Raw genomic sequence first — 16,877 nt, forward strand, 5'->3', positions numbered from 1 at the left:
GAAATTCATAAAACAACAAAGTGTGTGTTATTTTAAGCTTAGGATTATTGTGTGAGGAGGATCTTGCAGAACAGCTGACCAAAAACTAATGTTCTAGGAGGAAGTGATTATGAAGGGATTCGGTTCTTCTTAAGCTGCAAGATGGACAAAAATAAATCTATAGCTAAGGCTTGGTACTTTAGAATGGCAAACTTTTAGAAAATAGAAAAATCAGTGAATAAAGATGACTGGCCTGAGGAACTTAAAGATTTGAATGCAGGAAAGGATGGATTTACATTAAGAATGGAAATAATCTATGTGTACTGGGCAGGAGGGAGAAATTGTAGGAAAGGGCTAGAGTCTCTGAATCAATAAATAGCTAAAGCAAGATACTAAAAATAGGTACAAAACTCCCAAAGAGTGAGAAGAGGTCTTAATTATCAAGGAGAACTTTTTTCCAGGCATTATAAAACATAGAAGCAAAAGAATGATGGATAAAGGCCTTGTTGAACTGTACCTTGCACAGAAAAGTAAAACAAAGCCATATTTTTTTTTAGCTACTGGAACAATAAAGAAATAAAGCGATGAAGTGAGGCCATGGCAGTGACCTGAAGGGTAAGCTGGGCATGCCTACATTATTCTTGATGTATAGCTTACCTGTTGTTGAATAAATGCTTTTCCCCAATTTCCAGGAAGTTGGTGTACATGAAGATATTGAAAGGATAGCTAAGGAGAATGATGATAATTCAATGGGAATTACATCATTTGAAAAGGAAGTCAAATATATGTAGCTTAGTGTGACAAAATCATTGGGTCCATATTATCTTCGTTCTAGAGTACTGAAGACACTGGCAGGTGGAAGCACAAGTAGAAAAGATTTTAAATATATATCATTTGGAGATAGTACCAGATGACAGAAGTATGCAATGATGGATTGGGCAAATATGCCCAAGAAGAGGGGGAAAAAGTATGTCAAGTGATTTCATGGCTGTTAGTTTGACTTCAGCACTGTGCACATTTAGAACGGATTTGAAATGAGTGATTAAAAACACATATGAAAATTAAAAATGGGAGTAATTACAATGGGATTATCTGTGGTTAAAATCATTACTTTTGGGGATTGTTTAGAGTTTTCAGTTTCTTAGACAAGGATAATGTGTCAGATCTAGTATATTTAGTTATTATATAAAATGCTTATTGCGGGTCCTCAAAGGAAACTCATACTTTAAGTGGAAATGATGCAGATTCGTATAAAAACTCTGAAGTTGGATAAGAAGCTGGATAAACGGAGACAAAAATAGGGTATATTACAGCAGGTGTTACTTGAGAGGAGGAAGTTGCTAGTTGTGTTTCTCAGGGATTAGTTTTAGGAACCATCAATATGTTTATTAGTGTCCTAAGAGCAAGAATTAGGTGTGCACTCATAAAATTCATGGGCAACACAAAGTTAGGAGGTTGTAATATTGTCGAGAAGGACTCACTCGTCACTTGAGAAGAGAAAGACAACTTTGTTGGCACAGGTAATATGAATAGGATAAAATTTAGCAGTCCTCCCCCCTGGCCCCTTTAAAACAATGCATAATTTTGGGTGTATACACGGAACTGTTTAATTGGAAATGCTGAAGTCTGGAAAGTGCAAGTATAAAAGCCAGGAAGGTGGCTTTGTGAAAAGAGCTTACGCAGTTCTACAATGGATGTGGCAAAATATTTTTAGTAGAGCTACAGAAGTGTTAGTACCATTGGAGAAGACCTCCTCTGGAATTCTGTGTAAAGCACTAGTCATCTGTGTTAATTAAAGATGAGCTTAAATCAGAATTGAAGCAGAGAAAACCTATTTGAATGTTTAGAGCAATGAGTATCTGTCATACAAAGATAACTTTTAAGTTTCAATTGTTTTGCTTAGCATCACAGTGGCTGAGGAATATGATGATTCTTTCTCATACAGAATGTAAATAACAGAGAAGGAAGAAAATGGTAGTGTCAGCACATGATCACAGGTCTGTAAACTGGGTCATGAGTAATCATAGTCTTAAATTTAAAAGAAGATTTCCAACTATCCAAAAAGTGAAGTTCAGAAGGGATCTTCCAAATTCCTGCAAGAACCAGCATTATTTTAAGATAGAGCTTTAAATGCTGATCAAACAGATCATAAAACATGAGCAAAGTGCTCTTAGATACAGAAAATTAAGATTGTTTTGTGAGTTCTTGAATGAACGCTGAGCTGGTAGCATCAATGAGGTCTGAAAAATGTGTCTGTTTGGCACTTTGTTTACACTGCATTAAATCCATGCTTTTGGGTTCCCACTGGTCACTCATGGAGCCTGAGGACTTTTTTCTCCACTCAGAGTACAAAGTAATAACCGGTTTCTTGTCTGATTTTTCACCTCTTTCTGCTGAAGCACTGGAATTTGGTCAGAGCTGGAGACATCCTGGTGGTTGATGTACACTGATGTTCCTAAAAGGCTGACATTCCTTGAGCATGCCTCATACATGCATCTTGCTCATCTGACCAATGTTAAAACTATTGTTGGATGTGGAACCAGGATGTACTTCTCCTCCAAACACATATTACTCTTTTATGTTTATTACTCCTCCTCCTGTACTGCACAGTGTGGCCAAGGCCACTTTCTCAAAATATCTGAGAGCTGTCTTTAAGAAATCTTCTGCTATTGAGGGCACCCAAGCCATTGGTAACACTCTTTGAGTTACCTCTGGTGCATTAAAAGTGTGGCTTTTTGCATTTTCTTATTATCCTAAATTTATTATAGGATGTTGGAAACGTTCAGCGGTCAGTGGACTAGATAGATTGCAAGGCTTGTGCTGTATGCCCGAAATTTATCCAGCCCCAAAAGCTTTTAGTTGTGTAGGGATCCGAGCACTGACATCTCTCACCTTTGAGTTTAAATCTTAATCAAAGAATCATGCTAATACAGTTTTTGCATTTTACAAGCAGAATTTATAAGACTTCTGCCACAGTTACTTCCTTCTTTCTCCCACAGCATTAAAAATGGCTTTCTGAGTTTTACTATTTCCGAGCATGCAGTACTTCTTTCCATGCATCCCATCAAAGTAATAGAAGAGTTTCTTCTCATTAAGAATGCATTAGTTCAGTTTATCACCACTCCAGTTCTTTCTTCTAGTCTTTGAAATGTGACCCTTCATTGCTACTTCCTTCTACTTAGCAGGCAGGCTGTGTAACTAAGCAGAGCGCACTATTTTTATAGAGAGATGACTCTTTCATTAGACCCCCGTATCCAGTTAAGACTAATGAGTGAAAATGGACCAGGGGGGATTTTTCTCAACAACTTGTGTGGCTCAGCCAAAAGATTGCCACAGAACAAATCAGCTGAAACTCTTTCAGTTATAATGAATGATAGTAATGAAACCTAAGTGTCAAAAATACATGGGAATCATGAGTACAGTTATCATAGTAGACTAGAACACAAACTTGCGCACATCTATCTTCAGATAGAAATGGGCATATTTTTGAGCAACGGATAATTGACATCTAAAAACTTTGGGTAATCCTTTTGGCATTCTTGGGATTACGCAGAGACACAGCAATCATCAGACAGATTCCTCAGCTGAGGTGAATGTTCTGAAGAAAGCAAGTTCCTCAAAGCATTTCCTATTTTGCTTTTAGCAGTTTGTTCTAGAGGCTGCAGGAGACGGCTGTGACTATGGACCTGAATGCCAGCGTGTGGCATTCCATTCACCACCTCAGCTTCCCCATCAGTAAAGTGTGGAATAAGGTGTCTTAATCCTTTACTTCAGGTGTGTTTGATAGCTGACTTAGGTGACTGATAATGGTTGGAAGAGCCAAAGTCTGACATGTATGCGACGTCAGCCCAATTCCATGCCTGTTGAAACCTGTGGCTGACTACAGTGAGTGACCTCTCTGTCACCATTGCAGTAACAGCATACACAGTTAAGCCTGCAGAAGTTAATGGAGGAATCATACATATTTAGAAATCATCTTTTTAATAGCAACTGGTGTAACCTTCTCTGTCACAATACAATGCCAACTTTTGATATTTCCCAGAAGCCACTGCTTGAAAAATTGCCAGAGGCTCTGAGAGAGATGTCTAATGGTGACAATGCTTCTGACCTGTTTGAAGTAGAGTGAGAATGGATTCTACCCAAACTTGCACTGTTTCAGACTGAGTAGACATAGATGCACTGAACCTGAAGCTTAAACTACCAGTTTGCTTTAGCAAAGTTTAGTTCTCCAGAGCAGATGTGATTTTAGGATCTATCTCTTTCTCATATTAAATGTTTTATTCAGTCTAAGCTGCCCATCACTCTGGCATCTGAGCACTAATAAATATAAATATTATTTATGTGACAACAGTTTGGCAAACTACAAGAAACAGGCACATGCATTCAGATCTCAATTTACAAGAAAATTCAGTCTTGAAAAAAAATAATAAAACTAAATAGAAATAAGAGAAACAAAGAAAGGATTTCCTAATGAAATTTAGTCAAGCAAATTACCCTATCGACCTGATAATATTAAATTTGTCAAATGTTATTATATTTAATAATGTATTTCATCAGAGTCATAGCACTGAAAAGCATAATGTAGGTATCAGAATCCACTGGACTTCTATTGTTAGAGAATAATACACATCTGCATGTATATACATGCAAACATTAACAGTGATAATTTGCAATTCAAAATACAGACCTATATACATTTTGGATTTCTAAAATATACTTAATGACTTCATTCTGAAACAAAATAGTAAAGAGGACATGAGGGAAAAGAATTGGGATTTAGTGGTCCAGAGTTCTAATAGTAGTTTCTTCAGAAATAATTTTGGGTCCTTTGGGTTTAGCAAAAGACACAATGACTGACAGCAAATGACAACTACAGATGGAGCTTCACTGTTACGAGCAAAGACCCCAGTCTTTCTCTAAAAGGGACAGTACTGCCAGAGAAAGAGAAACAGTTTGTCTTTTACATTCTGCTTTCAAGAGCCTCTTCAAAGTGAAGTGGTGAAGTGGCTGGTGGCTTGAAGGGAGAAGCAAAAAATGGAAAAAGAATGAAGTTTAAATTAAGTATGGGGCTGCCATAGAAACTATCCAGGCCAGCTGAAGAGACAGTATTTATTTTCTACAGCTAATTGGCTGATAGAGATTTTTTTAAAACTGGGCCAAATGCTGAAGAGTCAGTGGCAGTTCTCCAAACAGAGTACTTTATACTCAAAAGGAAAGAAAGAAAAAAACGGTCACCTTTTTCTTACTGGTCCATGCAGAAAACAGGGTTGAAATTCTAGTCAAAATTGAAGTCAATGGGAGATTTGCCATTGATTTTGATGGAGCCAGACACCACCCCAGATATTTTCTTTTCTATTTTCAGATAGATACATTTGACTACCACCAATCAGCTGTCTTCTATTAGTGTTTTTTTTTTTAGCATTTTTCAGCCTCCATAGCTATGTCTATATTAGGGAACTTTTGCTAAAATTTCTCAGCATTGCTACTGCCTGTCCAGTACCAATCTAAGGTTATATCAGTGCTGGTATCTCTAGCTGTGTATATCTGCCAGTGTATTCAACACTGTGTCATATAACTGTGCACAGTGCTAGCCAATATTACTTATTTGTTGTTTCTGAGCAGCATCTGTACCTAGGTTCATTAACTTTACCTTTTAGTAAGCTTGACTGTGACTTAAACCACTCAGCGCTCTTACAGCTCTTACCTCTGGTGGAGCTCAAACAATATTGGTCTTAAAGATCTTTCAGTGCTAATGACATAAGACAAATGGATAGAATTGTTTGGGGTAGATTGTTGCTCATCTATCTGTCATTTTATTTCTCCGGATGAAACACGAACTGTACAGATGTACTGGAGTAAAGGGGTATTTAAAGCCATGACAGTTGCTTTTACATTAATTACAAAATTATTGCCTTGGATAAAGAATATACAGGTTCTGCATCTTTTGCACCAATAAAATTTGCTCCAGTGTTCCAGAATTTCCTCTAAGCTCTCCCAGCTTTGAGTGACATGAACTGTTCTGATTGATCTCAAGGGATTGTTAACTTTAAAACCTAATAAATATTATTTAAATGTCAGCTTTGTTAAATAATTAATTATTAATCTTGGTAGTCAGTTATTTTGTTTGTCTGTCACTGTTTCAAACAGATATAAATATTTGGCTGCAGGGCCATTGCGGCTACTGATGACTGCAAAGTGAAGCAGTAGGAGATCATATTCTCCAAAAACATCCCTAATAACCTCCATCCACCAGAGAAGAAGAGCAAGTCCAGACCAAAGCTCTTGACTAGATGATGCTCTCCTAAAGCTCAGGCTGCTTTTGTGTCTTCCAGATTCACAAATTCTTCATGAATCAATTTTACAACAGCCAAAAATTGGCAACTCTCTTGACCTCTGTTCATTTCAACTTTTACATGGAAGTTCCAAAAACAGGTGTAGTGTATTCATAGTTAGGGATTCTAGAAGATTCAGCATAGAAAAATACTGAGAATTGTGTGCAAAAATAAATAGACCACACATTACTGAAGATGTGGTCTCTTTACAGACTAAGGTTGTTTTTTTTTTCCAATACCTTTATTTTCTGAACAGTTTTGAAGATGTTTGCCATTTACATTGCAGACTGCTGTCTTCTGCAAGGGGCCAGTCACCTGCTGGAGATTTCAAAGCCGCCTCATTGCACAGCATACAGTCATGGATCTACATTTACAGGATTCCACATCAGTAGAAGGAAGAAATGCTATTGGCATATTGCAACACGTGATCTCCCAGTACCTGGTGCTTATCTATAGACTGGACATCCCCAAAATTGATTGTCAGCTGTGTGGAATTTGTGCTGTCATGTTCTGCCTTTATAATATGTAATTAGTGATAATCATAGAAACAAACAGCTGATAAAAACAGGCAAACATTTTAAGAACAAACATAAAAACATCATGAGAACAAATGGCTTCTCTACAGTGCAGAGGATACATCACTAAAATCTATACTAGGCACCACTGTTGGTTGGAGCTTCTAATAACCAAAGACTGTCAGTATATTTTATGAGCTTTAGAGTATGAGTAACAGCAAATAGTAATCAGTTGGTTTTGACCTGCCTCCAGTTTATCCTCAGGACTCCCAAGGTGAAAGGCTAACACTGTAAAAGAATGACAACTCAGAAAAGTATGCAGTTTTCCAGGGGGGATTAATTTAACCAATGACATTATGGGAATATCGTTTGTGTCACATGTCAAAGGTAAGGCCATGAAAAAGTTGTAATTTTTTTGGAATCAGTATTAGGGAGAGTAGATAGAAAGCATGCCAACCTGCACAGGCACTTACGGAAGTTGCCACAATCATCCTGAGAGAGCTCTTATAGCTCTTCATCCTGACTAGCCTGCAAAAGCAAGCAGGTTTCTCAAAGAGAGATGGGAAAGGAAAACCAGCCCACTTCAGGATTTCATTAAGGAACGGAAACTGTGGCACATTAAAGTTTCACAGACTTCCAAAGCTTCTAGTTTCTACTATTACTTGGAACTACATTGTGTATCTCTGAAAGCGTGCATTAGTTCCTTAAATAAATAGGAATCACATACAATGTACTGAATAGATGAAGTCCAAGCTTTGGCTATTATCAAGATCAACCATTTTTTAAATTCAGGTTCCTTTTTTTTTCCCATGGACATCTGAGTTCAGAATTCTTTGGAGGGCGCAGTTGCCTGTGTCGAGGAATTATTTGTGGCGGGACCTCATTTCCCCGAGGAAAGGCAAACCTACATTTCCTACATGGAACAGATGCTGTAAACCAGCACATCAGACAACTACAGAGATCTCAGGGACCTGCAGGTCTCATTGTCATCTGCACAAACACGCTTTTGCCTGCACTGGCTGCAGGCACTCCGGTTATTTCTCTGATGGGATTTGCCCCTGAGGTCTGCTGCTAAGCAGTCCCACTCTATCCCCAGCTATCCTCTCTGAAGCCCTTCTCTGTGAAGGTCCAAATCCATGCTGAGGAAATTTTAGAAAAGGCTTTACGATTTCACAGGTTTAGGATATCATTCATGTGTCCCTGATTTAACAAATGTAAGTTCTAAGAACTCCAGATGCTTATCTCTGTAAATTACAAAGGTTACAGCACTTGTTGAGGTATCACTTCATAAATATTCTTTTGGCAGTGTTCACTGGGCACCCTACTGAGGAGCTGATTTCTTGACTTTCTGTGTCTGACAAATACCAAATTCCCTGATACAAAGACTGGAGAACCATCCATTTCTAAGAAATTACACTGTCTTTAGAGAGAGAGCTTGGATAAATAGGTTCTTATACTGAATTTCTGTAGGTTCTGTCTCTCACACACTTCAGGACAACGGGTGACATGGCCCACCTGATTCTGCAAGTTGTCCCATTGAGCTCTCTGAAAGCAACTCAAAGGCTAAAAGTGCCAGAATCTGTCTCCTTCTAACTTGACTTCCACTTTTATCACCTTGAAAGAATCGCAGACCCTGACCGAAATGTGCTAACATGGAAGGAAGTTCAAAGCTTAAAGCTGACACATCTATAATGATATTTAAGGTTTCTTCCCACCTGAACCATGCTTTCATTTTCAGAGGTGCTAAATACCAAAAGCCTACATTTACTTGGAGAGGGGGCCTCAGCCTTTCTGAAAGGCAAGGTAGTTACCTACCTGCAGAGTGATGTGATTGAAAAGCAGATGTGACCTAAGGTGGTTTTTTAAACAGAACTTGTATTAAAGCAACAAGAAAGAAATATTTCAGCCTCAAAGATCTACTTTAAGATCCTAAATCAATCTTCTTATTATACCTCTGGGATTTAGACTAAAACATACCATTAAATTTATGAAAAAAAATAGCAAAAATTAAACTGCTTTGCAGTTCAGATTAATTATGGAAATATTCAGTTCAATTTATGGATGTCAATAGACTAACAGAAGTTAGCAGTGACAGTGACATGGTTTAATCTACCCTAATGGACTCTTCAACATTCAGAAATCTGGCCATATTGATCATGAAATTCATACTGGATAAAAAGAGGCAATACACATTTGTGGCCACATTCTACCCTCATCAGTCCTGACAGCACTCCCAGCTTATTTAAAACAACATTCAAACTGTGCATTGGTTTCCCTTGTGGCTTAATTCTCATTATTCACTGAACTCCTTTTTACTAGAAACTGACTGAAGAGCCAGATTCTGAGCTCATTGTTTGTTTTTTTGCTGACTACAATGAACAGGCTTCTCGGTTTCCAAGCCTAGCATTTCTATACACTCAAAACAGTTGCAACCACCAACTAGCAAAATAAAAGCAGGTCAGGGATGGGGAGGCAGGATGAATGAAAAGAGTGTGCACGTGCTTTTCAGAAAGAATGAGACTGAAAATTAATAAAAGACTTGCTCATAGCCTGTAGCAACAAATGACATCAATCAAGCACAGGAGATGTGTGTCCCAAAACAGAAAAAAATGTAAAAAAAAAAAAAAAAGAACATTCATGGATGTATATTTCTCAGCTTGAAATAAATGGGCTTAAATAATGTAACCACTCCAACCTGAAAAATCATAATTCTTTGCAAGAGAAGTAAGAACCATGAGCACTGATGCCAGTAAAGAGAGTTTCCCTCAGAGAGTCGCAACAGGTTCATGCTGATGACAAAAGCAAGGATACTGTCTCTCTGCTCCTCTGTCTTGGTTCTCCTGATGGATCAAGATAGTTTAATTTGCCAGTGTTTCACTGGAAATTACTGCTGTAAGAACCACAGACCTCACTGTTCGGAGGTTGAGTGCCTGAAATGACTGCCACCTATGCCCTCCCAACCCTGGACTGCTTTTCAGAGAGAAAAGTAAAACGTCTTACTACCTTATCAAAGCTTCCTCATGGACCTTGGATCTCAGCCAACTCCAATCCTCCCTAGCCGGTTTCTCCCTACTTTATGCTGGCAAGTCTCCTACGCCATGACTTTGCAAGAAGCTCATTGAGACTCTCACACTGGGTTTGTGGCTGTGAGTGCGGCTGGTCCACACATTAATACCACCCGTCATTTAGCTAGCTAATTTAGCCATGTAATTTTATCGCCTTACCATTTTTGCTTAAGCTGACACAGTGGTTTTCAAACTGTGGGGCACTTATGCCTCTAGGTCTATACACTACTTCTCCTGGAAAACCACCAGGAAAAACAGGTTTCCTGTCAGTAGACTCAAATTTGCTCTTAAAGGGCTCCAATGAAAAATTTTTAGAGGATAGCAAAATTAGCATGAGCTAGAGCATACGATCAGTTCTCATTTAGACTTCAAATGACTGAGAATACAATGTATGCCTTGATTAATTGCTCCAATCATTAATTAAATTGATTGGTAAAACATGGACCTTAAATCTAGTCTGAACACTGGATATTATTCTGAATTAATTTGGTCGACTGAGGAGTCCTTCACTATCGGAATTTGTTTCATATGAGCAAGTTATCTTTTACCATTTTCTTGGGCAAATATGATGGAGTTTTCTTTGGTTTCCTGTTGCATATAAGGTTTCCAACTCAAATCATTCTGATACCTTTTTCCTGGCATCCTTTGGAGATCAGAAAATCCCATTGTACTGGGTAACCACATACAGATATAATTCCTGCTTTTAGGGGCCAACAGTTTTAGACCATTACCCAAAAAATGGTCCCTGATCAACTGCACTACTTTGACATCAACATAGCTACTTACGGGTTTAGTCAGGAACTACCCCATATGCAAAGAAGCCCCATGAAAACAGGTTATGAAGAACTGTTGACAGCCTTGACTGTTTGTGTTTCTGATTCCTTCTGACTGAGGGAATGCCATAAGGAACGTTCTCATTATATATTCCCACCAGCACCACCCTAAATTTACAGGTGCGTGTTTCTTGTGCCAGCAATACACAACTAAATGCCCAGTATGGGCCACCATGGCATGTATTTTTCAATAGAGTCTGTTTGACTTTTGTCTCTTCCTTGCCTTTTTAAATAAGAAGAAAAGCAAGTGGTATTTACTGCAATGTCAGTGTCAAGAAACTAACAGCCTGATCCAGCTCCCATCAAAATTAATGGAAAAACTCCCACTCTTTCAGGGGGTGTTGGTCTAGACCCACAATGGACAGGTTCTTCATGCTCAGGAGCCATGTTTATTCCCAACCAGATGTCTTACAGTCAGACAGGTGCAACCATGTCTGCACACCACTGCCCCTGACCCAATAAAACCTGCTTGTTTTGAAAGCCAGATTCAATCCCTAGGCCACAAGTGAAGTCGTCCTTTGGAACAGAGCAATCAAAAGTTGTAAAGCTCCTAAAAATGATACTTTTTCTGGATTAGGCACTTGGCTACATTATGTATATTGCATTTCCAACTTTCTTGTCTTATTAAAGCAAACATTCTTTATTGCTTATGTTACAAAGTATCTAGTAGTACACATACAGGGTAAGAAATATAGCTGAATTAGCATTACAAAATCAACTTTAATATTGATAGGTTTCCAAGGTTGCTTTTTTGGTTGATGATTATTTGGGTTTTCTCACTTTTGGTGGGTAGCAGTACTGTTTTCTACACTTAGTCTCTTTCTTTCAGCTGAGTGCATTTTGTATGCTGTAAAAAATGTTTGTCTTTTTATTCTTTTTTATGTATTCTGTGTTTCCCAGTCCTGTGGTAGCTACTTGGTTTGGTGTTTATTTCATGTAGCAGAAAATACCTATCACAGAAATGCAAAGGCAGCCTGACAGCAAGCTCCTCTTTGGGCATGTTGACATCATCCTCCTCTCTGAGCTCTAATTCAACTTTCAACACAATGCCTAAAACCGCACAGCCTCTGGGCACAAAAGATGAACACGAGAGTACACTTGTGCATTCTGTTGCCCTGTAAGCAAATTGCCTTGTTAATGAGGAATCAGTCAAATAATGGGCTTGATAGTCTGTGTTTAGATTAGGTAAGGTAAAGTGCAAAAGTGTTTTTTGGTGTATAACAGACAGCAGCACATCCTGTTCAAAGTTCAGGGCTATGAAAGTCATTGACTAATTCTTCAACATCTCTCACAAGAAAAGACAAGATACAGCTATTTCATGTGTAATAACTACTCTTTGGAAAAAATGAGGAAGCTAGGATTTTTTAACTTCACTGATAGGACAAACCGGAGTTGCACTTTGCAAAGTGCATACATACCTCATAAAAGATAACTCCTGCTTTCAGTTGTCTGTCTATATTTACATGGACTATGCCTGGAAGGAGGAGAGGAGAATGCCATTGCTTTCATGTAATAGATAAGAAAAAGAAACTCTGTGGGTATGTGCATACGAACAATGGTTGTGGGGTGAACATCGCTTCCCCTGCTCATGATGATAACAAATCAGTGCATGCACACAGACAACCCCTGCAGATTGGATAATGTGCTGTGAATTGCTGCTTCGTGCTATCTTGTTTGAGTAGTCATACATGTAATGAATTGTATCTAACCCTCTTCCAATAAGTAGCAAGCTAACCAACAGCCTTTTTATTTCTGAATGCTCAAAACCCAAGAAGTAGTTGATTGTGTGTCTGAGCTCTGCATTTCAGCAGCTGGAAGTTGATGGAAGAGAGGAGGGAAAAGGCATCCATATTTCTATAGTTTTCCTTTCCAAGTTAAATAGCTTGGATGAGAGAAGAGGGAACATAACTGAATCACTCAGACAATCTGTTCTTTCAACTGGTGGGGTTAGGAGGTTAAAAGATTTTTACAAATAAACAACAAAAAAAGGCAAGTATTAGTTTATGTGTTTGACAGGAAGGCTGTAATTCTGCTCTGCTCTGTACCACATAAAATACTAAAATATGGAAATTTTACGTTATCTGTCCTTCTCTTGTAGAACTAGTACATTCTCTTCTTATCATTATGTCTCATCTGGTACATTATTCAAACTCAAGCCAAAGTATTCCACCACTTGAGATATCACATAAACAAAAACAATGATGTGAAGAAGCTCATAATAAACACATCACAAAAACCTGCTTCTTGGCCTTCTAAAATCTTGCTTGCTTTGCTTTGACAGGGCAAAGAGCACATCAAACCTGTTTGACCAGCTTCCTCACTGGGACACAATCTGAAGGTAGACCGTGTCTTCCACAGGCAGCTCTTTGTCATCCTCAGCGCATTTTCTGTAGTAGTGGATGCATCTGGGCAAAGTGATGGGACTCATGTCTCTGTGATCCAGCAATCAGCCAGTGCTATCCTATCTGCTGGGCATAAGAGAACTGCCTATGCTGCAGACCCACAGCCTATTTTATACTGCTTTTGAATTTCCCTCATTCTGACAGAAGAATGGTTCAATGTTGGCCCACATGGTGAATCAGCTTCAGGCTGTTATAACCTGTAATAGTTGGTGACAGCCTCCAAGACACTGGTATGTCAGGCCAAAGACAGCTGGTTGCCAGCAGTCCTGGCCATACTCACGCTTTCACTGACTTCACATGCTCGATAGTTATGACACGGACAGCGGAAAGTGGTTTCATAAAATCTGTGCCTGTAGGGAACTTTGTATTTCACAGAAATATCCATATAATCACCAGATTTTTATTCCACAGTGACAGGACAGGAAAAGGATCTCATCTTAGCCGTTTAGGATAATTTGTTTTAAATAGACAAAGTAAAAACCCTAGTCATCCTCTCTGTCTTTTAAAAAGTGGTTAATTTCTTTAATGCAGTTGACCTCAGAGATTCACCACTGCACGTACTGTAATTTGAATGAGAAATATGCTGCTCTCAAGATTGAGTCTAAGCAGAACTCTTCTTTGATAACCTAATCTTTGCAAAATCCACCGTGCTGCTGTGTTTAACAGAGCCAGGAGCTAGCTGTTAGTTCTCTTCTTTATTTTGTTCTCTTTCAATAGACTATTTAGTGTACAGCATGCTGAAAAAACAGGAATGGGACTCCCCAACAGATATTAGTTATGGCTGTATTCTTCCTTTCACCAGAAACACAAACCACACAATTCTTACAGCAATCAGCACGAAACACATCATGTTAAATCCCTCATTTCTTTAGCATAATATGAAGTCTTTCTTTCTCTCATATTACCATTCTGGTCAGTCAGGTATGTGAGGTTTTTCTAGGCAACAGGTGTTTTTTGAAATTAAATACAACCTTCCCTTCAGCTCATTATGTGAAAGAGACAGCAGCTGCAAGTATAATGCTGAGGACACATGGTCTATAAGATACCCAGAAGAAAAATACTCCCTGTTCCACTTGTTAAGGTAAAGCACAGATGTTGCTTCAGTGATAAGCATGAGCATAAGGCAACCACAGTCTGCTTCATGTTGTAAATTCAGAATCTAAGATTTCAGAATATTTAGTAGGCTGCAATCAGAATCACTGGTTTCTTTATGTAAGGGAAAGTTGTTTATGTCTAATCTCATAGTCCTAACAAATACTCCTTATCACAGTTTGCATTACACTATCATCAACAATATGCTAGGGACTATCCACAGACTTGGCAGATAAATTATTAATAATCTTTTATATGGACTCAATTATGAGTACCAAATAGTAATAAATGCATAAATTAATACACTTACTGATTTAGACATTTACAGATAGTGTGTATTAAAAAGGTTTTAGTCATTTAGAATGTTAAATGCAGTTTTTTTCCCTGCTTAGTGTTGGTACTAAGGCTATTTCTGTATTTCTCAGATCTAGACTGTTGAGAAATCAACTGCAAAATAATGGTGTCTAATGAATGTAATGACCACAGCTAGAACCGATCCTTTCCAGGGAGCAATTCTCTGCTCAGTTAGATTAATTATCCGCGCCCCCCCCCTCCAGTTTACTAATCTTTCCCTCATTTCTTTTAAGAACAAAGTACATATATTGTAGCTTATAGTATAACTGTTAGGTGAAAAAGCTTTTTCAAATAAAAAGGAAGTGCAGCATTTCCTCAGAAACAGAAAGATCCTCTAGAATTGCCTGATCTCCTTCCTCCCTCCAGTTTTCTAGGCCTAACTAGGTCAGAAACTCTACCCTACCAACAAGAACATATAACACCACAGAGAAAACACAGTTCACAGAATAATCCCAGAGCTCTTGCTCTGTCAGTAGACTGGTTACTTTGGCTGTCTTGCAAAACATTTATGCTGGCCTTGCAGCATAAGTCCCAGTAGCTTATAGGGCTGCATGTTTTTCTGGCTAGAGTGTTTGTTGTGTAGAGCAGCAGCTGCAATGAATTGGGAAATGTACACATGGAGAAAGGCCCGATGGCATGGATCTACTAGAAAAAATCAAAAGCTTCACACTGCTTCAGATCCAGCTCAAACTGACGCTGGCTCTTTTGTGTGTCTTTTTTTTGCAAAAATCTATACTGGTAAGCCGTTGGTAAGACCAGTCCATCCTTTGTCATTCTATCACCACCAGTTTTAGAGAAGACAGGCTTAAAAAACAAAATGAAACAAACAAGCTCTGATCACAAGATATTATAAGGTTACAAAGTAATTTCATCATGAAAATGGTAGCACAGTATTTCCTTGCTGTGACATATGTGGTAAAAAAGTGTCATTTAAATGTCTGACATACATACTCATTTTTTAGTTTGCTATGTTGTTCCAACTGAAAGAAATGTGAGTAATAAAAACAAACAATCAAAGAAACAAAATCTCTAAATTAATTGGAATGATGATACACGTGCCTAGAAGACAACCACAAGAAGTTATCACTGCTCAGACCCACCTACTGTTTGCTACTCAGTTGTTGACTCGTGTTCTTAATTGTGTTCCTGTCCTGCAGACAGGACAATTCAAGTTCATTGTGACTGAGAATATTTATATATTTTGCATACTGTGGTCTTCAACCTTTGGTGCTGTAGAAGGGGAGCAGTCTCTTCTTATGAATCCATACAGTCTTTCGCCCTTCCTGAACCAACTGTTCTCAGTGTGTTATGCCAGGTTTTACTGCTACAAGAACTAGTAATTCAGAATACTGCTATTAAGATTCTCCTCTACTCAGCAATCAAGGCTGATCACACAGATTCCAAGACTTGTACGCTTATATCATGGGGAGAAAATTTGAGTAAATACTCACATGTGTCTTCACGTCACCTTCAAGAATCTTGCTGTACCTGAGAAACTCAGCAACACTTCCATTCAGCAGCCTATCAAAGGCTTCAACATATGGTGCTATGCCTATAGAAGAAGAGCATTCCGTTGTAATGGGTTCATAAATTACATAATGCATAGGACATTCCTTTGTAGCAGATGGAGGAGAAATACCATAGAAACGGGGGAAATTGCTGTAACTTAATTTCTGCCATACTCATTGATTTGTGAAATCAGCGAAAAAGGATGTATAATGATTTTTTCCTAGCTAGAAAGAAAAAAAAACCTGCTCTTGGTAGAACTTGGCTAGGAACATGAAGAGAATTTACTCCGTGTAATGTAGTGGGAAGCCTCTTTTGTCTTAAAATACCAGGTGTGAAAATAAACATTTCTCAGCCCTTCAAAGGCCTAGTGGCCTGATAAGCATGATTGTCTTAGCAAAATTCTACTGTTGTACATAAACCAAATATTATCCCCTAAAAAGAATCTGCACTGTACTGAGCAACTGTTTTTATACCACCCACCCATTCCTGAAGATCTTTGTATTGTTTGGTGGCTTTTAATAGCAAGCAATTCAATTTCCAGTAAGATAGAGTCTTTAGAATGGGCTGACAGTGGATTTATGCAGTGAGATGTGGCTTTGTAATCTCCTTATTTTGTTGTCTGACCTTGCAAAACCGTCACTGGATAAAGAAAGCTCAAACGAGTCTTCTAGATGACACATCCCATTGACTATATATATATGCTATACATTCTAACAGAAGAATAAAAATGCTATTTTCTATATGATATACAGAGCAGTTTCCTGATAAAGAGGACAATCAGAAAATGCAGATGCAA

The 16,877-nt window shown here is 38.3% G+C and overlaps 1 protein-coding gene across 3 annotated transcripts in view; it reads right to left on the bottom strand.

Moving 5' to 3' along the window:
- CAP2 (cyclase associated actin cytoskeleton regulatory protein 2) overlaps positions 1–16,877 on the bottom strand; it is a 69,748-nt gene that overhangs the window by 37,996 nt on the left and 14,875 nt on the right. For all 3 annotated transcript variants that reach the window (XM_075142738.1, XM_075142739.1, XM_075142737.1), the window contains one exon: positions 16,024–16,124. In XM_075142738.1, coding sequence (XP_074998839.1) covers positions 16,024–16,124 — 101 coding nt within the window. The remainder of the gene's footprint in view (positions 1–16,023; positions 16,125–16,877) is intronic.

Source organism: Calonectris borealis, chromosome 2 (assembly GCF_964195595.1).
Source record: "Calonectris borealis chromosome 2, bCalBor7.hap1.2, whole genome shotgun sequence".
Lineage (NCBI taxonomy): Eukaryota > Metazoa > Chordata > Aves > Procellariiformes > Procellariidae > Calonectris > Calonectris borealis.